Source organism: Vigna unguiculata, chromosome 11, assembly GCF_004118075.2.
Source record: "Vigna unguiculata cultivar IT97K-499-35 chromosome 11, ASM411807v1, whole genome shotgun sequence".
Taxonomy (NCBI): Eukaryota; Viridiplantae; Streptophyta; class Magnoliopsida; order Fabales; family Fabaceae; genus Vigna; species Vigna unguiculata.
Window position 1 is genome coordinate 30,478,053 of NC_040289.1, and position 15,832 is coordinate 30,493,884.

At 33.0% G+C, this 15,832-nt stretch overlaps 1 protein-coding gene across 1 annotated transcript; it reads right to left on the reverse strand.

The window, feature by feature from the left end:
* Positions 1–10,897: 10,897 nt before the first annotated feature.
* LOC114170665 (GDSL esterase/lipase EXL1-like) lies at positions 10,898–12,489 on the reverse strand. The gene is made up of 5 exons (XM_028056190.1): positions 12,209–12,489; positions 11,965–12,095; positions 11,624–11,857; positions 11,271–11,526; positions 10,898–11,151 (listed from the first exon to the last, which is right to left on the reverse strand). Exons 1-5 carry the CDS (start codon positions 12,483–12,485, stop codon positions 10,961–10,963), a joined length of 1,089 nt encoding a protein of 362 aa, XP_027911991.1. The 5' UTR covers positions 12,486–12,489; the 3' UTR covers positions 10,898–10,960.
* Between the last annotated feature and the right edge of the window lie 3,343 nt (positions 12,490–15,832).

Here is a 15,832-nt window from a genome sequence, read left to right on the forward strand (position 1 = left end):
GTCCCATGGGTCCCATGTCCTTCATCTGCTTATTACCCGCGCCATTCATAGCATTTCTTCCCCCATGGAAGTCAACCTTGTCCTCAAGGTTGAAGTGAGGATACTCCCGTTGCATAGTACTCATGTCTTCCCAAGTAGCTTCCGAGATATCCAACGCTTCCCATTAGACTAGTACTTGAGGAATATGTTGGTCTGCTCGTAAAATGACTCTGGATTGTAACACCTTGAGCGGTTGAATAACAGGGCCAAGTTCATGCGTGAGCAAAGGCAGAGGCAGATATGGTTGTTGATGTTCTCCTTTGCACGGTTTCAATAAAGACACATGGAAAACTGGGTGAATCTTCGCTGTAGGAGGCAAGGATAATTTATAAGCCACAGGGCCAATGCGTTGTATCACCGGAAATGGACCAAAATAACGAAGGCCAAGCTTCTGATTTTTGCGAAGAGCCACCGAATGTTGCCTATATGGTTGGAGTTTTACAAACACTAATTCTCCCACTTTGAACTCCACATGGACGCGCTTCTGATCTGCATATTTCTTCATCAGAGTCTGGGCTTTGATTAAATTCTGCTTAAGACATAAAAGGGTTTGATCACGGTGCAACATCATTTCTTGTAAGGAAGGGGGCTCGGTGGCATTTTGTTCATACTTCGGAAGAGTAGGGGGGTCTCTCCCATAAACTGCCTTGAATGGCGTCATGCCAATACTGGTTTGGAAGGCAGTATTATACCAGTATTCAGCCCAGGATAACATCTTACTCCAGCCTTTCGGTTCATCCACTGTGAAGCATCGTAAATACATTTCTAAGCATCGATTAAGAGCTTCCGACTGACCATCGGATTGTGGGTGGTAGGCGGTACTCATAGCTAAGGTAGTGCCACTTAGCTTACAAAGTTGTTGCCAAAAATTACATGTAAAGACGCGATCACGATCTGAAACGATTGATTTGGGCATCCCATGTAACTTCACAATAGATTGCATGAACGCCTCAGCCACGTGCTTGCTTGAATAATCTGCCTTAAGGGTGCAAAAGTGCGCATACTTTGAGAGACGATCGATGACAACCATAATTACGGAAAAGCCATATGATGGGGGAAGGCCAACAATAAAATCCATGGCCAAGTCTTCCCAAATTTGTTGCGCAATAAGGAGGGGCTGTAATAGTCCCGCTGGTGATGTAGTGGATGATTTGGCTTGTTGGCATATCAAGCAGTGTTGGACATAAGCTTTAACATCTTGGGCCATACCCGACCAGTAGAACTGGGATGAAACTCTTGCTAAAGTGCGCGCAATACCGGAGTGGCCACCGATGGGAGAACTATGCAACTCCTGCAAAATAGTTTGAATCAAGGGGTGCTAGGTCGGTACCACTAGTCGTTGCTTCCAGAACAACAACTTGTTTTGAACAGTATAATGCGGACTTGGGGGAGTGCCTGCGTCGCAGAGTTTGACAATATCTGAGAGTTTAGAATCAGCAGCAATCGCATCACGTAAGTGTATAATGAGATCCCAGGTAGGCTGAGACAAAGCCATGAAAAAGGATCGAGACAGGGCATCTGCAGCCTGGTTCTCCTTGCCGGGCTTATACTCGATGGTAAAATCATACCCCAAAAACTTGTGTAGCCAAGCTTGTTGCTCCGGAGTATGAATAGCTTGTTCCATGAGACATTTTAAACTTTTTTGGTCAGTTCGGATGGTGAATTTATGGCCAAGTAAGTAGTGCCGAAATTTCGCAATAGCCTCGGTGATTGCATGGAATTCCCTGGTATAGGCAGATTGTTTTTGCATTTGTGGTGACAATTTCTTAGAAAAGAATGCAATGGGATGTTGTGATTGGCTAAGAATCGCTCCAATGCCAGTCCCTGATGCATCCGTTTCCAAAATAAACGGTTTGGAGAAGTTTGGTAGTGCCAAAACAGGAGTCGTGGTGATGGCTGTCTTGAGGGTATCAAAAGCAATCTTGGCATGCGAATCCCAATGGAACTTATCCTTTTTTAGCAAATTGGTTAAGGGAGTAGCTATGGAAGCATACCCTTTAATAAATTGGTGATAGTACCCGATTAATCCCAAAAACCCACGTAATTGTTTCACTGTGGTTGGAATGGGCCAATTCAATATGGCTGTCACCTTGTTGTGGTCCATCGAAACACCCTTACTCGAGACAACATGACCAAGGTATTCCACTTCTTGTACACCAAAATGACACTTGGATAATTTGGCAAAGAGACGGTGTTGTTGTAAAATCTGAAGGACAACTTCCAAGTGGTGTAAGTGAAGGGACCAAGAAGTATTGTAAATCAATATGTCATCAAAGAAAACTAACACTAATTTTCGCAACAACCCTTGAAATATAGAATTCATTAAGCTTTGGAAAGTAGTGGGGGCATTTGTAAGCCCAAAGGGCATCACGAGCCATTCATAATGACCTTGATGAGTGCAGAAGGCTGTTTTGAATCGATCCTCTGGTTCCATCAAAATTTGATGATAACCGGAACGAAGATCTAGTTTGGAGAAGTATTGAGCGCCGCATAGTTCATCCAGTAATTCATCGACCGTAGGGATGGGGAAGCTATCCTTAACTGTGATGGCGTTTAGAGCCCTGTAATCAGTACAAAACCGCCATGTACCATCTTTTTTCTTGACTAAGAGTATGGGTGAAGAGAATGGGCTGTTGCTAGGAGAAATAATGCCTTCCTTCAACATGACAGTAATCATGGTTTCGATCTACTCCTTATGGCTGTGAGGATATCTATAAGGTCGAACTTTCACCGGTTGCGTACCAGGCAACAAGGGAATCTGGTGATTATGAGACCGAACTGGTGGTAAACCCGAAGGTTCAGCAAAAACAGAGCGATATTGATGTAGGAGAAGAGCTAGCTCTGGGTGTAAGTCAACATGGCAGTCAACCTAGTTATCCTTTGGCTCCGTAGGAAGTTGAAGTTGTAATGCATAACATTCATCAATAGCACGGGTGTGAGACATTCGCCGGATATGATGAAATTGCACTGGAGTGGGAAGCTTAGAGTTATCACCCTGGAGAGTAATAAATTCACCATTCAAGTAAAATTTTAGAGTCAATGTACTATAATCTGAAATATGAAGGCCTAACGTAGCCAACCACGATGCACCCAACACCAAATCTGCGCCAACAACCGGTAATAAATACACGGAAAGAGTAAGGATATGACCTTGTATTGCCACCGTGAGGTCCTTTATCAGACCTTCAACCTTCAACGAGTTGCCATTTCCCACCATCACGTTAAAAGTGGAAATGGGTTCAATGGGTAATTGTAAGTGAGTTGCAAGTCGAGGTTGGAGAAAACTATCAGAACTACCACTGTCTAACAAAATCTGAACAGGGGCACCCTGAATGGAGCCTTAGAAGCGCATGGTACCCAATCCGTGAGATCCTGTAAGGGCATTGAGGGAAAGATGATGATCCAAGTTATGGTCGGTAGTGGTATGAGTAGGGGTGGCAGTTGGTTGTGTTGGATCAGGAGGGTCCTCGGGTTCTTCCTATTGAAGTAATAGGTACTGTTTATTAGGGCAGTTATGGGTTGGGGTGAATTTGGCATCACAAGTATAACATAATCCTTTCTCTCTCCGAATTTGCATTTCCGTCGGGGTAATGTGTTTGACAGTGGATGGTTTGAAAGGTTGGCTAAATGGTTTCATGTTTGGTGGGGGTAAGAAGGGTGGTAAGGTATTTAGGTTTGGGTGTGGGTGGGCTGTGGTTTTGGTGGAATACGTTTTGGGGTAGCTAGAAGAAAAGTGATGTTTGGAATTAGGGTTATATTTGTCTTCAAAAAGTTTAGCTAATGATACAGCTTTGAGAATGGAGTTTGGGGATTGTGCCAACACGTCACGTCTAATTTCCAGTTTAAAGCCACTTAAAAAACATTCGAGGATGGCGTCAACGGTAACGCCCGTAATGCGATTAGCCAAGGCCGTGAATTCAACGTAGTAATCATTGACAGATCCCAACTGGGAGAGTTTGAAGAAAACAGATCGTGGGCATTCGTAGGGTGAAGGACCAAATTCCAGGGTTAATGCCTTAGTAAAACCATCTTATGACTGGAAGGGGTTGTTCTTTTGCATCATCTGAAACCACGACACCACATCTTTCTCTAAATAGATAGCAACAATAGTGAAACGTTCGGGCTCAGGAGTATTATAATACTCAAAAAATTGCTCCGCTTTAAAGATCCATTGTAAAACATTAGTACCATCAAACTTAGGAAAATCAATCTTAATATTCCGAACCTGAAACGACGAGCTGGATGTTGAGTTCGAACCACCAAGGGCTTGTTGTTTGGAAACGTTATGGATGGCTAGCTTGAGCTTTTCAAAACGTTCTGTATAACTGAGATCACGCTTCTCCATGAGGTCAAGGATTTTCTTCACGTTAGCATCAAGATCCTTGAGACGTGTGTTTTCGGCCATGGTGGTGTCGATGAAAGCACCAAAATGTAATGTGTTTGGTTAGTAAACAAAACAATATAGCAACTGTGAAAGCAGAATGGTCTGTATGGGTGTGAATTCTAGTATGAAAAAGTCATATCAGCAGAAATGATAAAAAATGCAAGCTGTCACAGTAGTACAACGTTCATGACAGAAGAAAAAGATAACAGAAATGACAGAGAAATATCCCAAAGGGCCAAGAGAGAGAAAAAGAAAATTCACATCCTCCCTTTCTCCTATAGCAAAAGCTGTTTTTATAATCACGTCGTACTCCACACGAAATCCTTCAGTGCAGAATTGATTATTCGTTTCCTTCCACTTTTTCGTTTGCCTTTGTTTTCCTCCCCCTTTGCCATGTGTCCCATGGGTCCCATGTCCTTCATCTGCTCATTACTCGCGCCATTCATAACATCATTTATCATCAATTTCAATTTTTACAAAATATATTGGTAGATTAAATTTATAATAAATGATATGATTCATACTCATATAATTCATTATTCTATTAATCTTTATGTAAACAGTAAATATTTCTATTAACTATTTGATTGATTTATATTCTTCGTGGGTTACCATATTATATATACAAATAGGAGTCTTCCTATCATTAATCATAGGGTTAGGGTTGAATATGTTTTTGGTCCCTTATCTTTCAGGTGAATTTTGGAATTAGTCCATTTCGAAACGTTGGACCAATTTAGTAATTCATCTTTCGAAATATGTGGATTTAATAATTTTAATCAAATTTTGTTAGGTTTATTTGATGTTTCGTACGCATTTTAGGATTGTATTTGAGTTGTTTATATTGTTTGACACATTTTTGCTTTAATGTTAATTCAAATACTATTATGAAATGTCTAATAAACTTAACAAAATTTGATTAAAATGACTAAATCCACGTATTTCAAAAGATGAAGGACTAAATTGGTTCAAAATTTTGAAATTAACTAATTCCAAAATTTACTAAAGGTTAAGAGACCAAAAACATATTTAACCCTTAATAATAAGATACACATAAAAGTTATTCCCTATACTCTCATCCTCTATTCTTCTTTTACTTCTTCTCTATATTATTAGCTTTATTTTATAACACGTTATTAGCATAATGCTCAAACCAACTCAACGCTAGTGGAAGCATTTCTCTCTCTCTAACGATAATGTTTTGTGTGTCTCAATTCAAACTCTTTCTAATTCTTTCTTCATTTACAATTTTATTTTATATTCTTATTTTTATCATAAGAATTGTTTAACTTTATCAATCTTCATCTCAGATTATTATTATTTTTATTATTATGATGATTATTATTACTATTATTTTATGTACTAATTCTAAACATGTCAAACCTTACAAATCTTGAATTTATGACCCTTGATATTACAAGGAAGAATTACTTATATTGGATATTAAATATTGAAATACATTTAGATGCAATGGGTATTGGTGATACCATTAAGAAAAGAAATATAGCATATCTGAGCAACTAATTTGCTCCTGTGATAATAAAATTTTGAAAAGAAAGTTCACAAATATTTTGAATTTATTTGATGCCTTTTTGTGGCTGAACAAAGGCAATGAGCTTTGGATAAAAAATCATGAAATTTGTCCAATTGGTTTTGCTCCAATCCCATAAGTGAATGCAACAACATTTGATTTATATTTTCATGGTCATAATAGTGATTATGGACATGGTTATAAAGGAAATTTTAAAGACACATTTTATCACCAGAAGTGGAACAATATTGTGAAAAAAGAAAAAGAAAATTGTGGTGCAAACCTCATCTTACAAGCCAATTTTGTGAAGTTGAGTTAGGCTTAAAGTTTACTTTTTAACATGGTATTAGTGTCATTGTTTAAAGCCTATCCTAGCGAGATTTGTGTTTGTTGGACATATGATTCCACCTGCTATCAGACCATCCATTAGTGTCTAGGTCTCATGTACGGGATGTATATATCTCGTCATGAGGAAGATGTGTTGGAAGTTCCAAATCGACTAGATATAAGGCATTTTCACGGTATATAAGTGGGTGCAAGATGATAATATATGTTATCTTTACGGTGGTAAAGGTCATTTGAGTTATACTTGTCGTACACCAAAACATCTTAAAAATAATGAGAAGAACATAGAAACACATTTTTCTTATGAACATAGAAATACAATTCTCAAGAGTAATAAATTTTTCTCTTGTTTGGTAATACGATAAGTCGGTGTCAGTACTATTTATGGTACTACAAAAATAATTGAAGGTTCCGGAAGAGCTAATGTACTTCTACCAAGAGGTACAAGATTCCATATTAAAAATGCATTTTATTCTTCTAAGTCTAATAGAAACTTATTAAGTTTCAAGGATATTCGTCTAAATGGATATCATATTGAAACAAACAATGAATGAGATATTGAATATCTTTATATCACTCGAATTGAGTCGAATAAAAAATGTGTATTGGAGAAATTATTAGCCTTCTCTTATGGCTTATACTAAACATATATTAATGCAATTGAGACATATGTCATTGTAAGCCAGAAGCTTACAAATAGAAATGAATTTCTTGTTTGGCATGATTGGTTGGGTCATCCTGGATATATCATGATGCAAAAAATAGTTGAAAACTCATGTGGAGGTCCACTTAAGAGTCCAAAAAAGACTTTTTCAGACCAATGAGTTCTCATGTACTATACGTTCACAAAGAAAAGTTGATGTTAAAACTATCACTAGAAAAATTATAAAGTCAATCTCATTTTCAAAACGAATACAAGATGATATTTGTGGTCTAATACACCCATTATGTTGATCATTTAGTTATTTCATGGTTTTAATTGATGCATCAACTATATGATCATATATTTGTTTATTATCAACTCACAATCAAGTATTTGCAAAGTTATTAGTACAATTAAGAGCTCACTTCCCAAATTATCCGATTAAGAAAATATGTTTTTATAATACTTATGAAATTACATCTCATGCTTTTATGAATATTGTATATCAATTATAATTGAAGTTGAGCATCCAGTAGTACATGTTCATACTCAAAATAAACTTGCAGAATCAATACTGAAACGTCTAAAATTGGTTGCAAGACCATTACTTATGAGAGCTTATCTTCTAATGGCTACTTGGGGATATGCAATTTTTCATGTTGCATTATTGATTTGCATCAAGCCAACAATTAATCATAAATACTCTATTATGTAGTTGGTTTTTGGTTAGTGACCTAATATTCTCATGTAAGAATTTTTGGGTGTGGTGAATATGTTCCAATTTCCCCACCAAAATTGGTTGCAAGACCATTAGAGCTAATCTTCCAATGGCTACTCGGGGATATGCAATTTTGCATGTTGCATTATTGATTTGCATCAAGCCAACAATTAATTGTAAATACTCTATTATGTAGTTGGTTTTTTGTCAGTGACCTAATATTCTCATGTAAGAAATTTTGGGTGTGGTGAATATGTTCCAATTTTCCCACCAAAAGGGATTATGATGGGTCCTCAGAGACGATTGAGAATATATGTTGGATATGATTCTCCCTCAATAATAAAATATCTTGAACTACCAACAGGAGACTTATTTATAGTTCAACTTTTCGATTGTCACTTTGGTGAATAAGTTTTTCAACATTAAGGAGAAAAAGAAAACAATTGAAAAAAGATATTGGTCGGAATGAATTATCATTATCTTGTCTTGATCCTCGTATAAAAGAATGTGAACTAGAAGTTCAAAGGATATTCATTAGTCAATTAATTATCTTATGTTTTATTGACAGAAAAAGGGTAACTAAAAAGAAAACAATTGAAAAAAGATATTGGTCGGAATGAATTATCATTATCTTGTCTTGATCCTCGTACAAAGGAATGTGAACTAGAAGTTCAAAGGATAATTCATTAGTCAATTAATTACCTTATGTTTTACTAACAGAAAAAGGGTAACTAATATCAGCTACTAATGCTTCAAAGATAATCGATACTAATTCATAACACGCTTGAAGCATGGTAGGCTTGTTAGTTCCAAAGACACACTTGAAGTGTGGTAGGCTTATTGGTTCCAAAGATAAAAACTCTTGAATGAGAAATGAAGCTAAAATGCAAGATGACTTAATCGAAAAGGTTGAAATCCCAAAAGATTCATTTGACATAATGATTTGGTTCCAGAAGAACCCCGGGTACCTAAAACTGTTGAAAATGATGAGATCTCAATAAATTATGTCATGAATCATATAATATGGAACCAAAATGAAGTCAACATTAACGAAACTTTTACATATAATATAGCGATGAATGATATGAATGACAATGAGGATTAATAACCAATGATCATTGAAGATTGTCGACAAAGAAATGTTTGGCCAAAATGAAAATATGCAAAGAAGCATAATTAGATTTTCTTGCTAAACAAAAGGTTTTTTGACCTATAGTTCACACACCTGAGGGTGTGAAACCCGTTGGGTACATATGAATTTTGGAGCAAAAATAAATTAAGAATGATGAAATTGTTAAATACAAAGCACAATTGATTGCTCAAGATTTTTCACAAAAATCTGATATTGATTTGTGAAAAGACATATTCAATAGTATTGGGTGCAACAACATTGCAATATTTGATTATACTAGTTGTACAACAAGGTATGCATTTACATCTAATGGATGATGTTACAACATATTTTTATGGTTCTCTTGAGAATGATATTTATATGAAAATCCCTGAAGGATTTAATTTGCCCAATAAGGGAAATTCTAAAGGGGTTATTCAATATAAATGAACAAGACCTTTTATTAATTAAAGCAATCAGGATGTGTGTGGTATAACCGTCTTATTGAGTATTTGTTAAAAGAATGATATAGAAATAATCCTTTTTGTCCTTGTATTTATATTACAATTTTAGAAAATGAATTTCCCATAATTATTGTTTATGTAGATGACATAAACATCGTTGGATCTCCTAATGAGTTCACATAGGCAATTGATTGCTCAAAGAAAGAATTTGAGAGGAAGGATCTTTGAAGGGTAAAGTCTTGTTTGAAATTAGAAATTGAGTATTTAATAAAAGTGTTTTTATACATCAAGAGGCTTATATAATTAAGATGCTTAAAATGTTCTAAATGGACAAGTCACGTCCATTATGCACTTCAATAGTTGTGAGGTCATTAGATGTTGATAAAGGATCTTCTTATACCTCAAGAAAATGATGAAGATCTTCTTGGTCCAGAAGTACCATATCTTAGTGTCGTAGGAACACATGTATCTTGCTAATTATACTCGACCTGATATTGCATTTGTTGTAAATTTGTTAAGCAAAATATAGTTCTTCAACTACAAGAAGAAAATGGATTGGAGTAAAATATATACTTCGTTACCTTAAGGATACTACGAATATGAGCTTATTTTATCTAAATGATTCAAAATCAGAGCTAATGAGTTATGCATATGCATGTTATTTTACATATTTTTGCAATGTCATAATGGTTTATCACATACAAGATATTTGTTCACATGTGGTAGCACAATAATTTCATGATGGTCTATGAAACAAACCATAGCAGCAACATCGTCTAGTCATACAAAATATTTATTATTACATGATGTAAGTTGTGAATGTGTTTGGTTACGGTCTATAATTCAACATGTGCAAGAAACTTATGGCTATCTCGACAAAGATGGAATCAATAATCATATATGAAGACAATATTGTTCAATTGAAAGGATGATATAGATATCCAAAAGATTCATTCATGTAAAAATTTGGTAGGACTATTTATAAAGTCTTTGCCAAGAAGAACTTTTGAGCAAATGATTCACAACTTTGGTTATTATCTTAATGATGTAAGTTTACATAAGGAAGAAATAAAATATGTGATGAACAATATTATACTAAAGAATACAGAATGTTGTACTCGTTTCTCTTTACTAGGTTTTTATCCCAAAGGGTTTTTTCTAGTAAGGTTTTAATGAGACACATTCTCTTATCAATGGATACTCAAGGGGGTTTGTTATAAATTAATGGTCGTCCATTAATTTGATACAGTTACTCATTTGATTGATACTCATATGATTCATTATTCTTTATGTAAATATTTATATTAACCATTTGAATTTTATGCTTGATGAGTTACTATGTTCTATCTATAAATAGGACTTTTCCGATCAGTAATAAATACACACAAAAGTTGTTTCCTATTCTCTCATTCTCTAATTGTTCCTTTATTTCTTCTCTCTATTATTAATTTTATTTTACAACAAAAATAACATTGTTTTATTACCTCTAAATAGTTTTCTTTTTCTTTTTTCCTTTAATTAGAGTAATTCATTTTACAATACCTAATATCAATTATTTTCAGCAGCAACAAAGAATTATTATACCCTTCGTGGTAGCAACATCACACTGGAATAGTAGAAGATTACTCTTAATTATGCTACTTAAAGGAAAAATCATGTAACTTTATAGTATAGAACATATATGTTTTTGTTATATTCAAATTAGTAGGAGTACAAGAGGGGAACTTAGAAGAATTTATTGATGTTTCTATCAAACACCTCAGAAGAAATTATATTATATGCCTTTTCCGTAGGATGGAAACTGTCCCAAAATATGTAGTTTGACCTGTTTGAACATATCTGGGAAAGAAAATTACACAGACCGCCTACTTCAAAATATCCTGTGCCACAACATCCTTTATCTGCTACTTCAAAACCTAAACCACCAAACACATTCACAATGAGTAATAAGTTAGACAAACCAAAATGTACTAATTAATAAATAGTTAATGGGATTTTACTACTCGTATATAGTATGGTAGATGTGTTTGATTACCATATTTAGTGGCATTTTGAACCATATCCGATAATATTTTGTAAATATCAAGGTAGACAAGTTTAGCATCAGTAAAATTTTTTCCAAGGATATCTATTTGAGATGATAACTTGTTGTTGAAGAGCATTGCAGCCTGGTTTTCAAGATCTGAACATGTCCTGTTAAATCCTCCTCTCAGTGTTCTTTGAGAGGGCAGACACCCTAAATTTGGCAAACCAACTATTCCAATCCTTCTAGCTCCAAGTTCATAAAGATCCTGCATTTCATTCATTTTATGCAAATGTAAATGAAATAAGTTTTGATGATACAAGTTTAGATTAAATTGTTGATCTCGGTAGGTGGTTCACACATACTTCCAAGAATTCTTTAGCTTTTGAAACCATTAAATCTGTGTAAGTTGAAATATTATACTGTAGTCGCCTAAATGGTAATAAAAAGAAAGTATTGGTAATATCATTGCTTCCTGAGGACAAGATGTATATGCTTTTCGATATAATTGTTGTTGTTGTGTTTTCTCCAACCATGTCTTGTATCTTGGTTTTGTATTCCTTGAATTTGTCTAGTTGATCTGATAATGATAGCACTAACTAAGGTAACATATGACAGAAAAAAAAAAAGGTATAGTCAGCGTTAAGAGATATGAAGAGGAGAATGAAAATATATTGGAAGGTTTTAGGTGGGAATAGTTATTTACTGCTATATTATTAGTTAGAGGATCATATCCACTAGCACCAGATGCAAAGCTTACACCTGTGAGAAGATCTTCACGTTTCAAATTTGGATCAAGATACGGAGGCAAAAGCTTCTTGATTTTTAGTTCTGCAGCTGAAAAAGACCAAAGAGAGAAAATTTGTTAAGGAAATTATTAGAACATTTTCATTCTATTACGCATATATATAATGGTAAAAGAATTAAAGAGTAAGGAGTTTTGTTTTTACCAAGGAAGTCTGAAGGGATTAAACCATTGCTGAACCTCCCAGTCGGTTGATTTCCTCCACCAAAATCTTCACCATATGGTGGAAAATTACATTTGAAGAAGGTCTCAATGTAGTCATTGTTACCTGTATCTAAGATGGAGTCCCCAAACACAAACAGTGCTGGAACACTTTCATTGTTTGGTAAACTCACAACACTAACAAGAGATATAATAATAGTTGAAAATGACCAAAGAATGGCTAAAAACAATTGAGAAAAAGGTACTTCACAGAAAAACATTGTGTTTCTATGATCGTATTTTGAATATTTAGCTTTCGTTTGATCATTATATAGAAAACAATCATCTTTAAAAGGTAACAAAATATACTATAGTTAATTGACATAGTATGTTACAGAATTGGTAACTTGAATATATAATATATTTAATAAATTTTTCTTTTAACAAATTTGATGGATGTTAAAATTATTTTATTTTAAATATAGTGTTTAAAATTCCATTTTAACGTCTTAAAATTAATAAAATAGGACACTTCGTCATATATTCAAATATAATAATTGAGTGTATATTAATAGAGTCTTACAAAAGATAGGATTATAAAAATATAACATTTATACGAACAAACTAGAACCAGCAATATACTAAAATGCTATGTGTCATTCTTCTTGCAAAAAGTTGCGGGTACTTTCTGGTGCTCAACTTCCTGGAACTAAAATACTCCAAATCTGCAATGTTAAGATGGTGTTCAGTGTTGTCCTATTTTTGGTCAGCACTAAAACATTTGCAAATCACGACGTTCAACAATACAAACCGGCACTCAATGGTCTATAGCTAAAATACTCTCAAACTTGTACAACGACACTAGAGCTTAGCACTAATTTACCATCGTTCAGAGTTGTATCATATATCAACAAATGAAAATATGTGATTTGAGAAAATGGGACATGTTCAATTGATCAATTTAGTACCCCTCTCTTAATGTTTTGATAAAAAATAATTTTAAAACATTAGGTTCTTAGAAGATAGAGAAAAGTGGTTTCTAGATAAATTATGTGTTTTAAACAATAAACTTATTTATAACAAAACTATTTATACTAAAATTTTTATATATTCTATTTTTATATATTTTATAGATGTTAAAAATATGTTAATTTGATAAACATGAGTTTTTATAAATATTTAATAATTTTATTTAATACGACTCTATTTTTTATTTAACAAATATGAAATTTTTTAAATTTAATTTTTTAACGAAATTGATCGATATAAAAATTTATCCATTTTAAATATATTCTATGTTTATTAAAATAGATTAATTTGATGAACAGAATTTTGCTTAAACATTTAATAATTTTATTTAATTTCACTATATATTTTTATCAATGTACATTTTGAATTTTTAACAAATACTTCGTTAATATTTAATAATTTTTTATCTCTTTTATCCCATCACATATGTCTGTGCAGGTGATAATATCAACACTGAAGTACCCATGAATGTTCTTCCTTAAGTAAAAATGGAGCTACACAGGGTGGCACATGCATTACAAAGATAAAGTGGAAGATAGAAATTACGTGAGATCGTAGAACACGAAACTGTAAAATTGAAAAGAACAATATATAAGAACAAAGAGGCCCTTCAATATTCGGTGTGCTCAGTGATCTTTGTTTAGACCACTTGTTCTGTTATTGCTTTCTTTTCTTATAAAGTGAAAAACGACGAACAATGCATGAATAATAAGCTAACAAATTGAGTTAATCAATGTCAATAAAAGAAAAGCATGACATCTCCAAGAATGATTGCGAATATCATACCCAAACCCATTTTCCAGAAACAATCATATTTTAACAACTTTCTTTGACGTGATATTTTATAAGTAATTTTAAAATATACAAAAATAAAAAAATGAGAAATTATTTGAAAAATGTTATCTTAAATTATAAAAAAAATTGTTAAAATTTAGTGTTAAAAAATCATTTCTTATACAAATATATAATAAGTGATATCGTTTTGGCTCTATGAAACGGAAATATAATAAGTGAGTTAAATAAATACGATTATAAATTTCTTATATTATAATTTTGAATTTTGAACTGAAAGTGATATTAATTTTTTGATGTGGATTGTTGAATTCAGATCATATCTAAGTAATCTCTTTAGTGAACCTTTCAAACAAATCTATTATTATATTCACATATATATTATAAATTAATTTTAGTTTTATTTTATATAACATTTCCAACATATTTCTTTCGGAATGAGATATAAACATCTTATATATAAACTAAATATTCGTAACCGATTTAATAATAATAACTTTATATGTTTATAATAAGTCTTACTAAATTAAACTCTATAATATAATGAGAAATTTAATTTAAATCTAATTCATCTTCACATATAAAACGAAAATAAAAATATAAAAATGTAAGAATTCTCTTCAGCTATATATTTTAGATTAAGTTTGTCTCAAATCGAAGTTAAAATATTCAATTGAGAAGCCAAAAGTGATTTGAATTATTAGCCTTAGAACTTTTAAAAAGAGTAGGGTTTTTACATGTAAAATTCTAGGGATTAATGTTGATGGGTTTTGCAGTTTTTGCATACATGGCTGACCAACCATCTCAAACAATTTAATAATCACGTTTTTTCTTTTTCTGGTTTCATCCTAACTTTTTGTCTCCATTACATTAAATTGTTGTTTTTTCCTCAAGCGAACATAAATGTACTATTTCAAAACTTGATTGTCTTTCTAATGAAAGAAAAAACTGAGAATAAATTCTGAATTTGAGAATATGTTCAAGAAAAAAAATGAGAATAAATTCTGAATTTGAGAATATGTTCAAGAGGAAGAATATATATATATATATATATATATATATATATATATATATATCGTACCGTATGGCCCATCGGACAATCGATGTCCAAAGTAATTTGTATAATCTAGTAAAAGTTTAACAAAATGAGTCAACACGAGTCATCGATCGCTGGTCCTCATGATACACTTTTGAGCGGCACACAATAACTTCCTTGGAAATTAATTGCTCCTGAAGAGGTACGAGCATGTAGAACATATTACTAAAAAAATTAGTAATCAATTTGAGTGACCAAAAGTTATTAGTGACTATACTGACCAATTTAAATACTAATTTAAAAAATAAAAAATTATTGGTTAGTAAAATAGTCACTATTATAAATAAAAAATTATAATTGGTCATTAATTAATTAGAGACCAATTTAGAAACTAAGTCATTTTGGTAACCAAAACCTAGGTAGCTAATTTTTAGTGGCCAATTTTCTTTGGTAGTCAAAACTATGGTAGCTAATTTTAAAGACCAATTTAGTGATCAATTATATTTTTTTATTCATAATAGTGACTACTTTAGTAACTAATAATTTTTTACTTTGTGAATTGGTATAAAAATTGGTCACTACAGTGACTAACAACTTTTGGTCACTAAAATTGGTTACTAATGAAACATTTTCTTGTAGTGTATCATGTTAAAGTGAGGATTGGTTTGGCGTATCAACGAACGTTTCAACAGCCTCAACGACATCACATGACTGGTTCTCCAACCGTTTGGGGTCCAATTGTTGATCATATGAAAATGTGTGTCAATGAGC